At 39.0% G+C, this 16,092-nt stretch overlaps 1 protein-coding gene across 1 annotated transcript in view; it reads left to right on the top strand.

Annotated features, from left to right (window-relative positions):
• The window catches only part of LOC117741791 (cell adhesion molecule 2-like), a 39,516-nt gene extending 24,258 nt beyond the window's left edge, over nt 1–15,258 (top strand). The window contains exons 5-11 of the mRNA XM_034549015.1: nt 565–702; nt 7,911–8,069; nt 8,374–8,464; nt 8,647–8,825; nt 13,062–13,088; nt 14,915–15,037; nt 15,140–15,258. Of these exons, the coding sequence (XP_034404906.1) occupies nt 565–702; nt 7,911–8,069; nt 8,374–8,464; nt 8,647–8,825; nt 13,062–13,088; nt 14,915–15,037; nt 15,140–15,258 (836 nt within the window). The remainder of the gene's footprint in view (nt 1–564; nt 703–7,910; nt 8,070–8,373; nt 8,465–8,646; nt 8,826–13,061; nt 13,089–14,914; nt 15,038–15,139) is intronic.
• The last annotated feature ends 834 nt before the right edge of the window (nt 15,259–16,092 follow it).

Raw genomic sequence — 16,092 nt, 5'->3', positions numbered from 1 at the left:
ATGCACATTTTAAATTATAGTCTGTTCTTTTTCTTTACCACGCTACATTACATAACAGAAATATCCAAATAATTGCAAGCTGGTTGTGTTACGATATTGAATTGTCTGCCAGGCAGGACAGCCACACAAGAAACTCAGTCGGAATTTTTTCCACACCTGTTTAAGACAGACAGGTTTGTTAGGATATTCATAAATTGACCACAAAAATCAACTCGAGGATGACCTTCGTCAGGCATCTCACTGCCAGACAAAAATACATTGTCCTCAGTTATCTTGAAGGACTGATTTTGGGTATTTGACCTTTGACTTTATTAAATAATATAAAAATACATTCCCAGTTATACCATTCCTATGGTTTTTTTGTTTTTGTTGGTGATATTTCATTGTTGTGGTGCTACTCCTTTTTTATCATCAATTGTTATCCCGCCTTAAAAAAATCAATGATGAGAAGAAAACATGAATATCTGATCTGAATAGCAATTCATCATTTCTTATCATCAGAGGAATACAGCCTCATACATTCATTCAGTGTAGTATTTATAATTATATTTCCATGCACCATAGGAGTGCCAGGACGACCAGAGATCACAGGATTCACCAAGCCTGCCATGGAGGGGGACGTAATCGCCCTGACATGCACTACTCCAGGCAGCAAACCGGCTGCCAATATCCGGTGGTTCCGAAATGACCAGGAGGTCCAAGGTGGGCATGTCGTGTGGATTTCACAGAGCATTGTATCTTCTGTTACCACTTGTACCCTCTCTTGGAGACACCATTACTGTCAAGTCATTCAGCTGCTGCATTCCTTTGTGCTCATACTCGTGCATTGTTCCACTGGCTGGGGTTTAGCGCTGCCATGATTCTCCTGGCTCACGGCCAGCATTGCTGCTGTTGTTGGATGCAGTCCAACTGTTGCTGTACTGTGGCAGAGGCTTCCACATTTCACCACGTGACCAAGGTGAAGACATACTGTATAGGAGGGTCTCGTATTGATTCTAATTATAAAGTTAAGTCTACATCAACAACAAGCTCTGCACAGCATTCTGTGTTCTACTGTTTGTGGCACGAGTAATGATGTACTCGGTTGATTAATAGGATCACAAATCAATCATGCAATAGTAAAGGTGGTCATTAAAAGTGATATTTTTACACTCCAGGGGTTTGCTCATTGGCTCGGGCTTGTTTGCAATTTACAGAGATATAATACACAGAAGGTGCAAACCCTCATATTCTAGAAGCTAAAACCAGCAAATGCTTGGACTTTGGGTCCACTAAAATGTGGCTTGGCTAATCGACTCAAGTATGTCACGATGAAGAATCGTGCTTTTAAGAGAAAGTTAGCGCTCCTACACAGTCTGAGAGAGTCAAGAAGAACAATGTTGTGCAAACAGTTTCAGACTGTGTTGAGACTGTGTGCTTCATGTTTTGTGTTCACTAGTGGTGCAATAAAACATACGGTTCGGATCTTATCACGGGTCAGAGTCAAGGATCGGATCAGCACAAAAGAAAATAGGGAGCTGATGCTAACTGCCAATCATTGATGAGCTTTATTGGCAGATTGTTGTTTGATTAAAGCAGCTGGTCTACAAGACTCCAGACTTTTTTTTTTAATAGTTTAAACTACTCGGAATTCAGAGTAAACCTTCAGAAATTCTAAATGTTATCCTTTTACTTTGTAAAGTAATTTATAGTGGTGTTTTCTTTATAGAAACACACAATTGAAATGATAATTAGAAGATATATTTTTTACGTATTATAAGCTGCTCAGTGCTAGCTCATAATTCATCTCTAATATCTATTGATGTTGTTGTGAAAACATCTCTTTCAAACAACTGTATTTATTAATTTATGTCTCATTAAAACAACATTTTACGAGATTACATTTGAACCTATCATGATAACGTTATAATTAGCCCAATACTTATTTTCACTGAACAGAGCATGAACGCATCATAATGTAACCCAACTGAACCTTCGTTTGTTGTATTAGTCGTTTACAATGTAACATTATCAATTCAATTCACTTCAATTTATTATTATTTTGTATAGCCCAATATCACAAATTACAAATTATCCTCAGAGGGCTTTACAATCTGTACACATACGACATCCCCGTCCCAGGACCTCATATCGGATCAGGAAAAACTCCCCAAAAATAACCTTTGACAGGGAAAAAAGGGAAGAAACCTTCAGGAGAGCAACAGAGGAGGATCCCTCTCCCCGGATGGACAGATGAATAGATGTCGTGTACAGAATGAACAGTGTTACACAGTTACATAAACATATTACATAAATATGACAATGTATGAATGGACCTCCAATCCATGAAACAGAAGGAGGTAGAGAGGAGGCGCATCAGCAGGGCCAACGCGGGAGGCCGGCTCACCAGGCATCAGACACCTCCAGGTCCAATGGACCCTATGAGACGTGAAGTCACAAAGACTCCGGGGAGGAAGTAGAGTTAATAAGGTGCAATGGAGAGATGTAAATTCATCCATAAGGAGAGAGAGAAGATGAGATAGGTGCTCAGTGTATCCTAAAACATCCCCCAGCAGCCTATAAGCCTATAGCAGCATATCAAGGGGCTGGACCAGGGCAAACCTGATTCAGCCCTAACTATAAGCACTATCAAACAGGAAAGTCTTAAGTCTATTCTTGAATGAGGTGACTGTGTCTGCCTCCCGGACTGAAAGTGGAAGCTGGTTCCATAAAAGAGGAGCTTGATAACTGAAGGCTCTTGCTCCCATCCTACTTTTTAGGACTCTAGGAACCACGAGTAGCCCCGCATTTAGTGAGCGCAGCAGAGATCGGTGACACGAAAAGCATGAATGTCGATGTCCTGATCGCATATTTTACTGAATATTGGCGGACAAAGAAAAAGTAAAACTGTATTTCACACTGTGATGGTTAACAATTAACTGTGTAATTAATCCACGGTCCACAAGCGTGCCGTGAGGGTGGATCCGTACGGATAGACAGTGGTCCGTTACACCACTAGTGTTCACCAAATAAGACACAGTCGTTAATTTATACTGTGGTTATGACCTTAGCGCTGTTTGCCTGTCATGAGTTTCTCTTGCTTGTTATGCAGGTGGCTCTAAGGTGCTATTTTTTTTCAAACAATAGCAATTAGATTAGTCAAACGAGTCAAGGAGGACACAAGAAAGCACACGAATGCAAACTTATAGAGGCCACATAACTATTCACCCAAATGGGAAAAAAACAGTGACAGAGACGATGCATTAGGCAGCAGATGGTGCCGTGTGCTGATCACACTAAACCAGCAGAAGTTTTCTGTGGTTTCACACGATGTGCCTTACAAGCTTTCACTTTGTTGTATACCTCTTTCCAAACTGTCTGAAGCTCTGCACTTTGTATTTTTATAGCTTTTACAAAAAAAGACAAAAACATTTTAGAAAATAGGAATGGAATGTTTTTCCTCAATTTGATGGCAGAGGTAAGCCGTGTGTGTGCAGCCCTTTAATGTAACAGAGCCCACTGTAGAGACTCAGTGTGACAGTTGCTCTTTATTGAAGATTTGCACCAGAGAGCTTTTTCTTGGTGGTTCTGTCTGTGTCTGCCTAGCCCTACATAATGATTGATGGGAGAGGGGCTGAGATATGAAGTTTTCTTGTTGAAATGCACGGAGATTGCTGAAAGGCCAGTGGAGAGCTGGCTCACAGCGTCACAACCAGACTTGCTGTCCATCTCGTGTGGCACTGAGATTATCTCTCTTTTTGCTTTATGTCTTGAGGTATACTGAGGTATAAAATAACTCTTTAAAGCTCAAAACTTAATGTGCACACACATATACACATATGCACATAAAACAAATGCCAAAATGTAAATCAAGTTTAAGGATGCAAATCAAAATGTAATACCTTCATCCCAGTTTAGCCGGCATCGCAAAAGAACATAAAAAAATAAATTACAAAATTAAAACAAAAAAATGATTCCCTACATATTTGATGTATGAAATGGAATTGAGAATTGCACATCCCTAAAACACATCATGTGCCCCCAAGTCTACCCCAAACTAGTCTTGTTTACAAATGTGCTTTTATTAGTTTTACCTGTGTTATGGTGTTTTTTTTATCACGCCGCTTGGGCAAACAGGCCTGGTGTGATGCATCTCCGAGTCATAGAGAGATAAAGAACAAAGCAGAGACTGGAGGGCTTGACTTAAAAACTTCATTTCCATGTCAAAGTGTCAAAGAGGAGGAATGTCAATCAGTGCTCCGGATCCAACTCTTTTGTAGGTGCTGCTTTAAAGCTTTCTGTAACGAGTATGTGCTGGGAGCAGCATGTTTTGCCATTGGTTCTTCTGTGGTAGATCATTGCCGCCAGTGTCTGCTGTCAGTCAAATCTATCCCCACTGGGGTACCACTCTACAAAGCTCCAAGATGACAGCAGGTGTAATAGCAAAAACATGTCATATTTATTTCATGCTTTGATGATTTGTTTTTCAACAATTTATATGAGAAGCACGCAGCATTACAAACCTCAAAATGCAACTGTCATCCAGTGTCAAATAATTTGTTTGCAGAGTAAATAGCTATACAAATTACTTGTGTCGCTGAATGACAGCTAGGCTTCAAAATATAATCTATTGAGGAAAACATCCACCCACTGTCACTTTCTTTGCATACATAAAGTGGCATATACGTATATTCCTTTCACAATGACAGAAAGGCACATTCCAATACACAGCAGCTCCAATGTGGTGACTCATTATATATATATTCTGTTCAGCAAGATATCAAGACATTTATATCTAAAGATTATATACTGTATTTTATTATTATTATTAAGATTTTCATATGCAATAAGTGCATCATGTCATGAGACAACCTTTGGCCTCCATGTTTTGTCTCAAGTGTGTTTTAATAAAGACAAGACTTGACAGCCTAATAATATACTACTTTTATTCCTGCTAAATATAACAAGCTGTATATGCGACACGTATATGGAATATCGTGGGGCGACTATGGGTCAGTGGTTAGCATGCCCGTCTTTCAATCAAGGGGTTGGCAGTTCAATCCCCGCCCTAGTCGATGTGTCCTTGAGCAAGACACTTAACCCTGCATTGCTCCCCGTAGCTGTGTCTACGGTGTATAATGTAAAGTGTCTTTGAGTATCTTGAAAAGCACTATATAAATTAAATGTATTATTATATGTATTGTTCATACTGTCTTATTTAGTTGAAGTTTAACCTTCATAACTTAATTAGACCTCAGCATTTTGCCGAAATTAAACACAATCAAACATTTGATTATGTGTCTCATTCATACCAGTGTGGTGCAGGCATGTGAGCAAGAATGATGTTGTATTCAATACCTTACCTATGTGTTTCTGGGATATGTTTTGTTCAATTATGTGTCTAACATCTGTTAGCCTAACTCTAAAACCATTACTCCAATGTTTTCTGTAGCTTCTTTGTTACCCTTACCACTCTCTAAGTTTGATGAAAGGGGGAAATAGACCAGGGAATATGAGTATTTTATAAATGAGCCATATAACAGGAGTGTACCTGTAGAACCTCGTTCTTTTTTATCACATGTTTTGCTTTACATTGTTTGACATGCTGTATTTTAAGACAGTGTACACTCACTTTTTAAACCACCGTTATCCCCTGTTAGTTGAAATACATTTAGAAACCAATAGAGTTGTTATACTCCTACTTTTTATGGTTAATCCTTTATTTATTTTTGTATGTATTGTATTAGTATAGTAATAGTATTTATTTGTGTGGATGTATTTAGGCCTTTTACATTCAATTAATTCTCCAGTACAGGCATCACATTGCTCCTCCCAGATATGCTTCATAAAGGGTGGACAGCGCTCCAGCATCATCTGTTCGTAGAAGGATCTGAGCTCAATGCACATCTCTGCTCTGATTTTATTAGTTGATGTTTTCCCATTTTTAGCCATTTGTAATAATGTTAACTGTGTTCTATAATTAAAACAACAGTTGGAGACCATTTGTTTGAAACATTGTTCCTCAAGTATAGTAAAATACAGTAAATATATAAGCCTGTGTGTGAATAAACCAAGACACCATTTTAAACTGCTGTTACCATTGCATTACAAACATGTAATCAAGGCTTAGTGATTATCAAACAATTGTGTATCATAGCCATTCGATTAGTGCCAATGAGTGGTTCAACATGGATAGTCTTGTATGTTTATGTGTGAACATATTTAACTGTTCCACATTGATTAAAACATATATTTCTCAAAATATTTTAGGCTGTATATATTGTTCAGCAGGCAGTAGGTTGCAAACTGCACCAAGCAGGAGGTTATGGCATTAAATAAAACAAATGCACTTTTAGAGAATGCCTCTGATGCCTTCATGAAATAACCATAAAAGAAAATTGTTACATGCTCATTTCTTCAAGGCTGAAGACAACCTGACCCAATGAACATAAAACAATAATCAATCTGGAGACAAGCCATAATTGAAGTCTTCCAAACTATACCCAACCAACCGTAATACGTTGAATCCTCCTACTGATGTTCCTCCTTGTTAAAACAGATTCAGGTGGTAATTGAAGGAGCACCCCCAGTTGTCTGAATGTAGATCTGCATGTCTCTTGGGGCTCTGGCTCAAAGCAAGTACACCTGGGCACATTCACATTCTTACGGAAAGTGCCTCTGCGTGCTCTCTGGCGTTGCTAGCAGCTGCCTTGAAATAGACTGACAGACTTCCTCTACGGCAGCTCTGATGCTGGAGGCGACTTGATGAATGAGAGAGAAAGCTGCAGGGATTTGTGTTTGACGCCACAGAGATACTTACCCCTCTCTGTACTTCGGAGCTAAATACAAGGCCTCTGGCTTTCCTGTTTGGTATGTGATGTCTGAAATGAGGTCTCAAAAATAATCTAATTTGGGATGTAATCGATAAAAGCATGATGTCCTCAGGGCCAGTGAGGTTGAACATAAAAATAGCATTTTTTTTTTCTTCTTCCTCTTCTTGTAATCGTCTTCTTCTTCTCACTTTTAGTGTTGAAAGTTTGACTTTTTGTGTGCGTCAACATGCACTCAATTATTATTCAGATCCGGAATGAAGTGCATACTTTCAAAAATGCCAAAAAAACACAAAAATAAAACATACCATTTCACATACCTTACATAATCAGATTTTTTCAATTCATGTCCTTGATGTAATTGTAAGGTACAGTGAAAGATAAATCTAAGGAGGTGAGAAGGGTAGTAGCTCCAGTGAAAAGTCTTTCTGAGGCAGTCGTCAAGTAATACCTTTGTCCTTTTTTGCATTGTTCAGTGCAGCTCTCTCCAGAAAAAAGTGACGCTAACATACAAAGCATTGACAGGAGAGCAGCAGCAAACTACAAAGAAATTCTTCCAATTTTAAGTTAAGAGGAGTCTCTAAATGAACACGACATCACAGGGCAGGGACAAAACAAACACAAATCAAGATCTGAGGCTGTGTAAAGGGTGAGTGTTTGGGTATGAAAGTAAGACAATGAACGGAAAGGTGTGACTAGAACTGTGGAGATCCACTCCGCACTGCGGGGTGTGTCTGTTTGTGTTGACTCAGATGTTTGAGATGTGGTCCTGGAGGAGCAAACACAGTCAATGCTCACACTGCTCTCCTCTCACTATTCACTCTACTTTGACTTGACTTTCAAAGGCCAAGGATTCTCTCCCTCAAAGGAGATGCAGAGAAAAAAGAAAAAAAAAACAACAACAACAACAACACTCCTGCTGTTTGTGTCAGAAAAGCAACATCTTGAAAAAGAATTTCATGTTTCTTAAGTTTTAGTTAACATTCAAGATTTATGTTATTATTTCCATGAATGACTTGCACAAAAGCCAGAACTGTTCTCCAATAATATTAGCAATCCACAATTATATTGCACCCCTGTTAATTTTCTGACTTTCTGCAGGCACTAAGGAGGCGAATGCAACCGGAAAATCCTTTGCAGTGAGGAGTAGCCTCCAGTTCCAGGTGGACAGACGGGACGATGGCGTCGCCTACACCTGCAGCGTGGAGCATGTGTCTTTGCCGAATCCCTACATGACAACTGAGGTCCTGGAGGTCCACTGTGAGTGCAGTCATACACACCCTGCAAAGCTGAATTAGGTGTAAGATTAGAAATTAGAAGAAATACAAGAATTGAGATTACATTTATGTCTGCAGGTTTAGTTTTGCATTTGTTCAGGATTAGTGTAGGATTAGTTTGCAGGTAAGGGATTAGTACCAAAGCAGGACATGGATATTGGCCAGAGCTAAAAGCTGACCAATGGGTGAAGAAGTAACTACTGTGGTGTGCTCTGCAGTGTTTGAGTTAAAGCCTCCAACATACAGTTCTGTCATAGCATTGCAAATTGTTTGTCCCTTCTCTGCAGATGCTCCCCATCTGGAGATCACACATTCACTGATTATTCCACAGGAAGGACACTACTTCAAATTGGAGTGTGTGTCCATAGGCAACCCAATGTAAGTTGCCATTTCTGTACAACTTCAATTTTATAAGTATTAGCATCAAAATAAGCAGAGGTCTGACTTAAATGGGATTTTTCTTCATTACAGAATATTTCTTCAGTTTAGTCAATATGTCTTTACGTTTAGGAAATCATAAGCAGCCAGATGAAAGGAAAACAATGTATTTTCTTTCCCAGACCTGAACCGGTGCTGTGGTCTAAAGATGGAGGAGAGCTGCCAGACATCGAGCGTATGATTGTGGAGGGCAGGGAACTAACCATCACCACACTTAATAAAACAGACAATGGCACATACCGCTGCGAGGCCAGCAACCACCTGGGGACCAGCAGTGCTGAATACATACTGTTTGTATATGGTGGGTACTGTAATGGTTAGTCTTGTTAAGGATGATCAGTTTTGCCATCACTTGTCCAGGCTTTGTGCTAACTCAAAGATGATTGGTGTTCATTACAAAGACACAAAGACAGAAGACAATCTAACTGCTAGGTGGTGCACATTACAACCATTTTAAAAAAGCCTGTAAATTATAATAACAAAACAATAATAGCAAAATAAATTCTGAAATATCAGATGAAAGATTTTTCAATAGAATCACAACTGTCTCTGAGATTTCCAATGTTTCTGTCAAATAAGCAATCATAACAGCTCTTGGAACATTAATCAGTTTTGTATGACAAGTAGATTGTTAACAGAAACCTTTGACTTTAGTCCTTTTACAGTCATTGGTGATTCATGTATGAATATATGCAGACATAGACTTCAGCTCCCTGTGGCCATGAAAGTGGGTACAGCTAATGGATGGATGGAAATAATGAATTGCTGTGGCTGTAAAGTCATGTGCCAGTTAAGTTTATCTTGGATTTGATTTGTTTTCACTAAACCCTAAAAAGACCCCGACAGGGTGTTTGCAAGGTTTAGCTCCTCAACTGCATATCATGTGCACATTTTGTCTGACCATAATTACAAGCGTTATAATGACAGTTTTAGCATTTTGGATGTATTCATCTTACCCTATGAGGCAGCCATTGGTTTCCATTCATTTAGGAAAATATCTTTTTAAAGTACTATATTATGAATGTGTGCTCATGCAGTGTAAATGGAGATTAATTTGTCAAGGTTCCTTTGTGTGACCTCTTAACAATATTGTAACTTAATTAATGCAGACTTATTTAAAACTAATGGATAATTTCTTTTTATGATCTGCATAGAAATAATGGAAACATATGGCTGCCTGGAACAGAGAAACAAATGTGAATCTCTAACAATTTAGCAGCATGATAAATGAACAATACTACATTGCATTTCCTGCCAGATGGTAATGAAGGATTGGATAGAAAAGAGTAAAGGATGGCTTCCAACCACTGAGTAGAAATATGAAAATAAAAGTAATAAGTTTATTTTCTAATTTTATTAAATATGTGTAATTTTGTGGTTCAAATATTTAAAACTAAGTTGAATGGCACTTTAGGACAAGCACTGATAGTACAACTGCATGTCACCAGTTTTCAGACCATTTCCTCAAGATTTTGGTTCCAAATCTTGGCACTGTGCCGGATAACCCAGTTTACCTCACTGTACTGTACAAATCGCTACTCTTCCTATGAGGAAACAGGGGGGAAAGTGTAGAGGATGCAGAATGTAGCTTCAGAGTACTGCCTGGGGGAGAGATAAGTTAATCCCGAGACTGTGGAGCGTCTGAGAGAATAAAGACAGCATGGTGCAGGAAACGGATCATTAAGGTCTCTGCAGCACATGTTTATAACATTTATCAAATACACCAAAGTAAAAGTACAAAAACAAGGACAGAATATTCAAATTCAACATGAATTTATTTGTTTTTACTTTTGCCAATTATACAGTCCCACAGTTTGTTTGGGAGCAACTTATCACAGCTCAGACTTATTCAAGCTCTCAGGCACTTAGTGGATGCACAGCAGCGTCTTTTTTTCAATTTTAAAGGCAGAGAATTGTGGGGAGAGGAAGTGGGAATTGGGAAAAAACTAAGGAAAAGGAGAATGACAGATTCATCCTTTCAGCTTTTGTTATCTCAGTCTCTTCTTCATGCATGCTCATTGAAGGGTAGGCAGCGATGTCAGGTTGGTCCATATCATCCTGTCATACCTGGGAGTCATTTGTTGGACCAACATTTCCAACCTCACATCCACTCATTCACATTAGTTTAAAGAGAAATATTAAAATCTCTTAAAAGTATCTGTGTGTTTATAGTTTCACAGGGATGTGACAGAGTTGTTTCTCAATTTTTTTTAACTAAATGTGTAACCCTCGGCAGCCCTCTCACTAAATACAAGGGTCCTGGTTTGCAGGAAGGAGTTAAGCAGGTAAAGGATGTGCGAGATGGGCTCATTTACACCGATGATGATAGTCATTCTTCAGAGCTACATTGTGTCTGTCTAAATATTTACCCGGTCTCTTCGGATCATCTCAGCCTCTAAGCCTAATTTGCTAATGACAGGAGAGCTGAGTAGAAATAAATGTCATCGCTCCGACGCAATTTATCACCATCTGCAATTATGCTCCTTAGTACACTGTATTTAATAAAGTGATGAAACCACATGTAGGATAATTACTTTGAGATGTTGGAGAGATGGTAACAGTTAGTAGTTTTGTTAAATACAGTTGAGAAATGACTGCATCTCATTGTGAAGCTGCATTCCTGCTCCTCTCCCCCTCACCCTCACATTTCACTCGTTCATTATATATTTTGAGCTCAACAAGTATGGTACATGATGAGTTTTATATTCTCTATGGGTGTGGCCCATTTACCAACCAATCTTGCTTGACAATGTAATAGATGTAAAAATGATGAGTCCTCCATGTACAGTATGAGTCATCCTTTCCCCAAAAGATGCTGAGGTGATCGACCAGAATTAACCCACGACACCAGCCACATGGAGTATTTTATTCATATTTCCTGTCGGTTTTGTTCAGCCCGTTCCCCATGGAGAGCTTTGTTTTTGCTTCCCCTCTGTTGCTGCTTTCATTTAGTAGATGTCATCACCTTGATACCTCCATCTTCATCTCCCTTCTTCTTTAGCCTCTGTATTTCCAGTCTGCTAATGCCTACCCTCCCACATCAGGCATAGGCAGTGCCCCACCCCCCTCCCCCATGTCCCCGCCTCAATGCTCACAAACAAAACTGAACACACAGTTGATGATTGATGAGCTAACAGCCGGGCTTTGAGCTGGAAAATAGTTATGTTTTACTGGACGAATTCAATACGCTGTCTAGTTTTTCTCTTTCCTTTCTGCTTCATCTTTTAACACAGCGCTGTTACATTCCCATCATTTGTATTGCCGTTTCTGAATAGTTGTTGTCATTGGTAGCTGACAATATGCAAATACCGTTGGAGAACCTTACCACATCAGGTAGTTATTGTTTGCAAACCACCGCACACATTTACATCTTTGCAGAAGCAGAAAATAGAAAACATGAGTGTTTATATTTTTGTTCTTAGGCTGAATGATTTCATTTTTTCTAATGATTTCATTACAACCAAACAATAAAAACACATGCAATTACATTTGAATAATGTTTACCAAAATCACATGCTCCATGTGTTTACTTCAGTTCATCCCTCCTAATGGAATTCATCTTGTAGTATTTGGGTATGACTTTTTCCACAAGATCACTCTGCAGGTAATACATGCTAACGACCTTAACAGTCGAAACAGCTCTGGTGTTGTGATGGAGAACACACAAAAGGTTTCTTAGATTTGGGTTGTGCTTCATTTTGATAATCAACCTATGAACCTTAAAGGTGCCTTTTGGAGTTTTCCTGTAAATAAACAAAAGTTATGTTAATATTCAGTGTCTCTTACCAAAACCCATTATGTGTATCCTTTAGGTTTGGCACACCTTTTAACGGCTTTTCCTTCCTCGTTAAATACTTGGAAAGCTGTTTTTCTTTGAATATTTGAAATTGTGTATTGTTTACATCTCTACTAGCTTGCAGTCTTTGCAGTGCAAAATAGTTTGCCACTGACAGCAGGAATGTGTATTACGTTGACCACATGCACGTGCATGCATTCTAAAAACAAACAGAACAGGAGTCCACTCATAAAAACATGCTTCATATCACTACTATTGGTAAACAAATAAATTAAAAACTCTACAGGGTACCTTTTAACTTTAAGCACTTGAGCTGTGACTTTTTTTAGCAACTTTCCATTTGGCCATATTCTTATACTCTTACTTATTGTTCATCAAAGATAAGTACTGCAAAATATTTCTTGTTGAATATATAGATGCTGGCGAAAAATAATCTTTATATTTATGTTTATTTGCAATTTTGATGCAGGATGAACATATTTAGCTTTTGTTCCTCATCTTGTCCTCGTCGTTATCTGGTGCTGCTCTCCCAGTGACCATTTCCAGTACCTCCAGTATGCATGAATTTGGCTGTGATAGCAAGCTTCGCTTTACATCACTTCTGCACGTTGTCAAATTTAAAAAACAGACTATGGTAATTTCTCATGTTTCGTATACGAACTTTGTGGTCACCTTTTTTATCACGGTGTTGTTCCCCTCGTCTTCCCTTACTGCTGTCACTGTCTGCAACCATGGCAACAGCTAAAGACTTTCCAGGGCCTACAACAGGTAAATATCCCACTAGACGATCATTGCAAGCCAGATTTACAGTGTGTGATGCTGAATCTGGAACTGGGTCAGGACACATCATAGCCTCCTCACAGCATGAGCCAAACCATCACCATGCATGGATGCTCACTCTGCTGATGCCAGCCGCTTCCTCTCCAGCCATGTCACAGGCTGCATAAGTTATTACACAATACGTTTATGATTTAACTTGTCTTTGCACATGAAATGGACGTCTTTATGTGAGTGAAGCTGGGATGGAGATTGTGTCTGTGCCAGTGTGGAAATATTTGATTTCAGATCATGTGATTACTTGTGATCTTTCACATTTCTAATCACATAAAAAATATGTACAGTATATCTGTTCACCATATTAGTCTTGGTATGTTGATGAGTTATTATACAGTATGTGCATAGTATGTGGTTGCAGCAATTTAGTTTGACATGGTATTAATATGGGAGATCTGCCAGACACAATAGAAATAGAGTAGAAACAAGATTCACATTTCTTTCTTGATATAATTAAAATATTGCAAATGTAGTCATTGATTGTCATTGTGCCGTTGAAATGTGTGTAGTTTTCCTTTTGTGACCGTGTTTATAGTTTCTTAAGTGTCAACTTAGATGTTCAAGAAAGTTGTTTAAATGTTTTGCATCATAGTTTGTTCCAAGATAGACATACGAATAATCTGTGTGTTGAATTGAAGCTCAAAATTCGGTTTGGACAAGTATAAATATGCCATTTGTGACACCATGTAAGTGGAAAGCACAATTAGCGAGTTGTGTTGCGGTCACACCTTCAGCTGTAGTGCAACAAGAGTCGTTCAGCTTGTGTCATTCATGTGAGCAGTGTGCAGCAGCCCAGTGGGATATAAAAATGGCTGATGCCCCTTGTTGACAGCGGAATCACCCGAAGAGATCATTATATTATCGACATGCAACTAAAATTGCGTTAAGTCAACTGTTGTACCAAAACAGATATCGCTTCAAAGTGTGACGTGCCTGTTTGTGAGTCCCCGATAAAACAATCGTAGCCTTGCATGAAGATGAACCTGCATGTAGATATACATGCAGGTTCTATCCTGCATGTAGATATATAAACTGCATGTTTCTCGATGCCATCTCTTTGCATTTTTAACGTCACCACACTGGGCTGCTGAATATAATGGTTGCATTTCGTTAATAGAAGAGTATAACGAGATTTTTAGCAACATCCCCGCCGTCATTTCCCAGGGTCACTTTGCAAATCTGAGCCCAAGCCATAGCCATCCATCAGCTTGAGATAATTAGAGCACATGAGGTGCACTGTAAAGACACAGCCACTTACTGTTCATTACAGGACCGACACAAAGGCATGCTCCTGCCTGGGAAAGCTTCAGGTCGCTCTCTGCCCGGAGGAAGCCTCATGTTAAATAACACTCATTTAAAGAACCTGATCGTCAGCCGCTGAATGTGGCAGTAAGCAAGGGGAAAAAAAAAAAATACCATGTGTCGAGATTTTGGGGAAAAAACTAAAACATCACTCAGAGCTGGACTTCAATTTTCTTGCAGCATGTTGCTGTTCCTATGATTACATATTTTCTACCTCAATTCAAGCGCTTCAAAGCAGCGATGTCAGGTTGCTCTAAATATGACAGAAGCTCATTTGTGACTGTGCTTTGTTCGCGTGTGTCAACGTGTTAAAGCGACATCAGGATTTCTTCATGATGCATCTTCAATGCATTTGAATACATGTCTACACCTGCATTAGAAAGCAGCTAAACATCTTGCAGGTGTTTCTTTTGTCTCCACTTTTCCCTCCATGTCTCTCTGTCTCTGTCTCTGTACAGATCCTAATGCTTTAGATCAACATGGACCTGACCACGCCTTAATTGGGGGTGTTGTTGCAGTTGTCGTCTTCATCACCTTGTGTCTGATAATAGTTCTTGGACGATATCTGGCCAGACATAAAGGTAAAAGAGGTCACTTGAGCTTCCATGAATAACAATTTTCTTGACTGGTCTAGTGCTTTTCAGCAGGTGGATAACTTGCTGTATGGATCTGTATGTCTACAGGGACGTATCTAACACACGAGGCCAAGGGAGCAGAGGATGCCCCAGATGCAGATACAGCGATCATCAATGCTGAGGGAAACCATGTGCATGCAGAGGAAAAGAAAGAATACTTCATTTAGGCTTCTTGTTCTCTTTTTCCTTTTTTCATAACAACTTTTGACAGCAGACATGCAAATTAAGCTGCCTCCGCATCAATACATGATCTATTTTACTTTACTTATTATTCTTTTGTCTTCTCCAGAAAGTTCATGCTTGGCTACGTATACTTTCAAAACAGTCGCTGACAATATAGCCTTCACATTTTGTGATCAATGTAAACCTTGTACAATTAGATGATTTCCATTTCTGTTTTATGGTGCCTAAATGATGTATACTTTTCTGCATTTCTTTTTGCATTAACTGTTTTCTTGAGTCTCTCTTACTTTACCTGTTCAGGTATCAATGGATTTCTAATTCAGAATCAACAGGAGATGTACTTCAACTCAAGTTTGAGACAAGTCTTAGCTTTTTGAAAGGTTTTGCTTTAAGAGTGGATGTTAAATAGATAAACAGGATTAAACAGTGGTTTTAGATGTTGCCTGGAGCTTACACAGCCATAATGCATATGTTCAAAGAAATTATAAAATTGACCAGACACTTTGACAAAACAAAACATTGAAGCACAATCTATGTGATTGTCTGTATAATCAACTCCCTCTTATCACTGTCTGTATATTTCTGCATTGATTTACTTTTGGTTTTCAGTCATGCTGTTGATTTGTACCAACAGAGAACAAGTACGAAAATTTAAGCACAAAGTCTGAGGACTAACATGGAGGGAGAATACATCTACTGTTTCTTGTCTCAGGATTCAATATGAGTCTAGATGGAGAGATGGTCAGACAGGTGATGAAGATTTCAGTACACTTGCAGTTATCGTCATGGATGAAGAACTTTAATTTCAGTTGGCGATT

Source organism: Cyclopterus lumpus, chromosome 13, assembly GCF_009769545.1.
Source record: "Cyclopterus lumpus isolate fCycLum1 chromosome 13, fCycLum1.pri, whole genome shotgun sequence".
Taxonomy (NCBI): Eukaryota; Metazoa; Chordata; class Actinopteri; order Perciformes; family Cyclopteridae; genus Cyclopterus; species Cyclopterus lumpus.
Note: the sequence above shows the minus strand (reverse complement) of the source record. Positions and strands in the feature narration are given on the sequence as shown.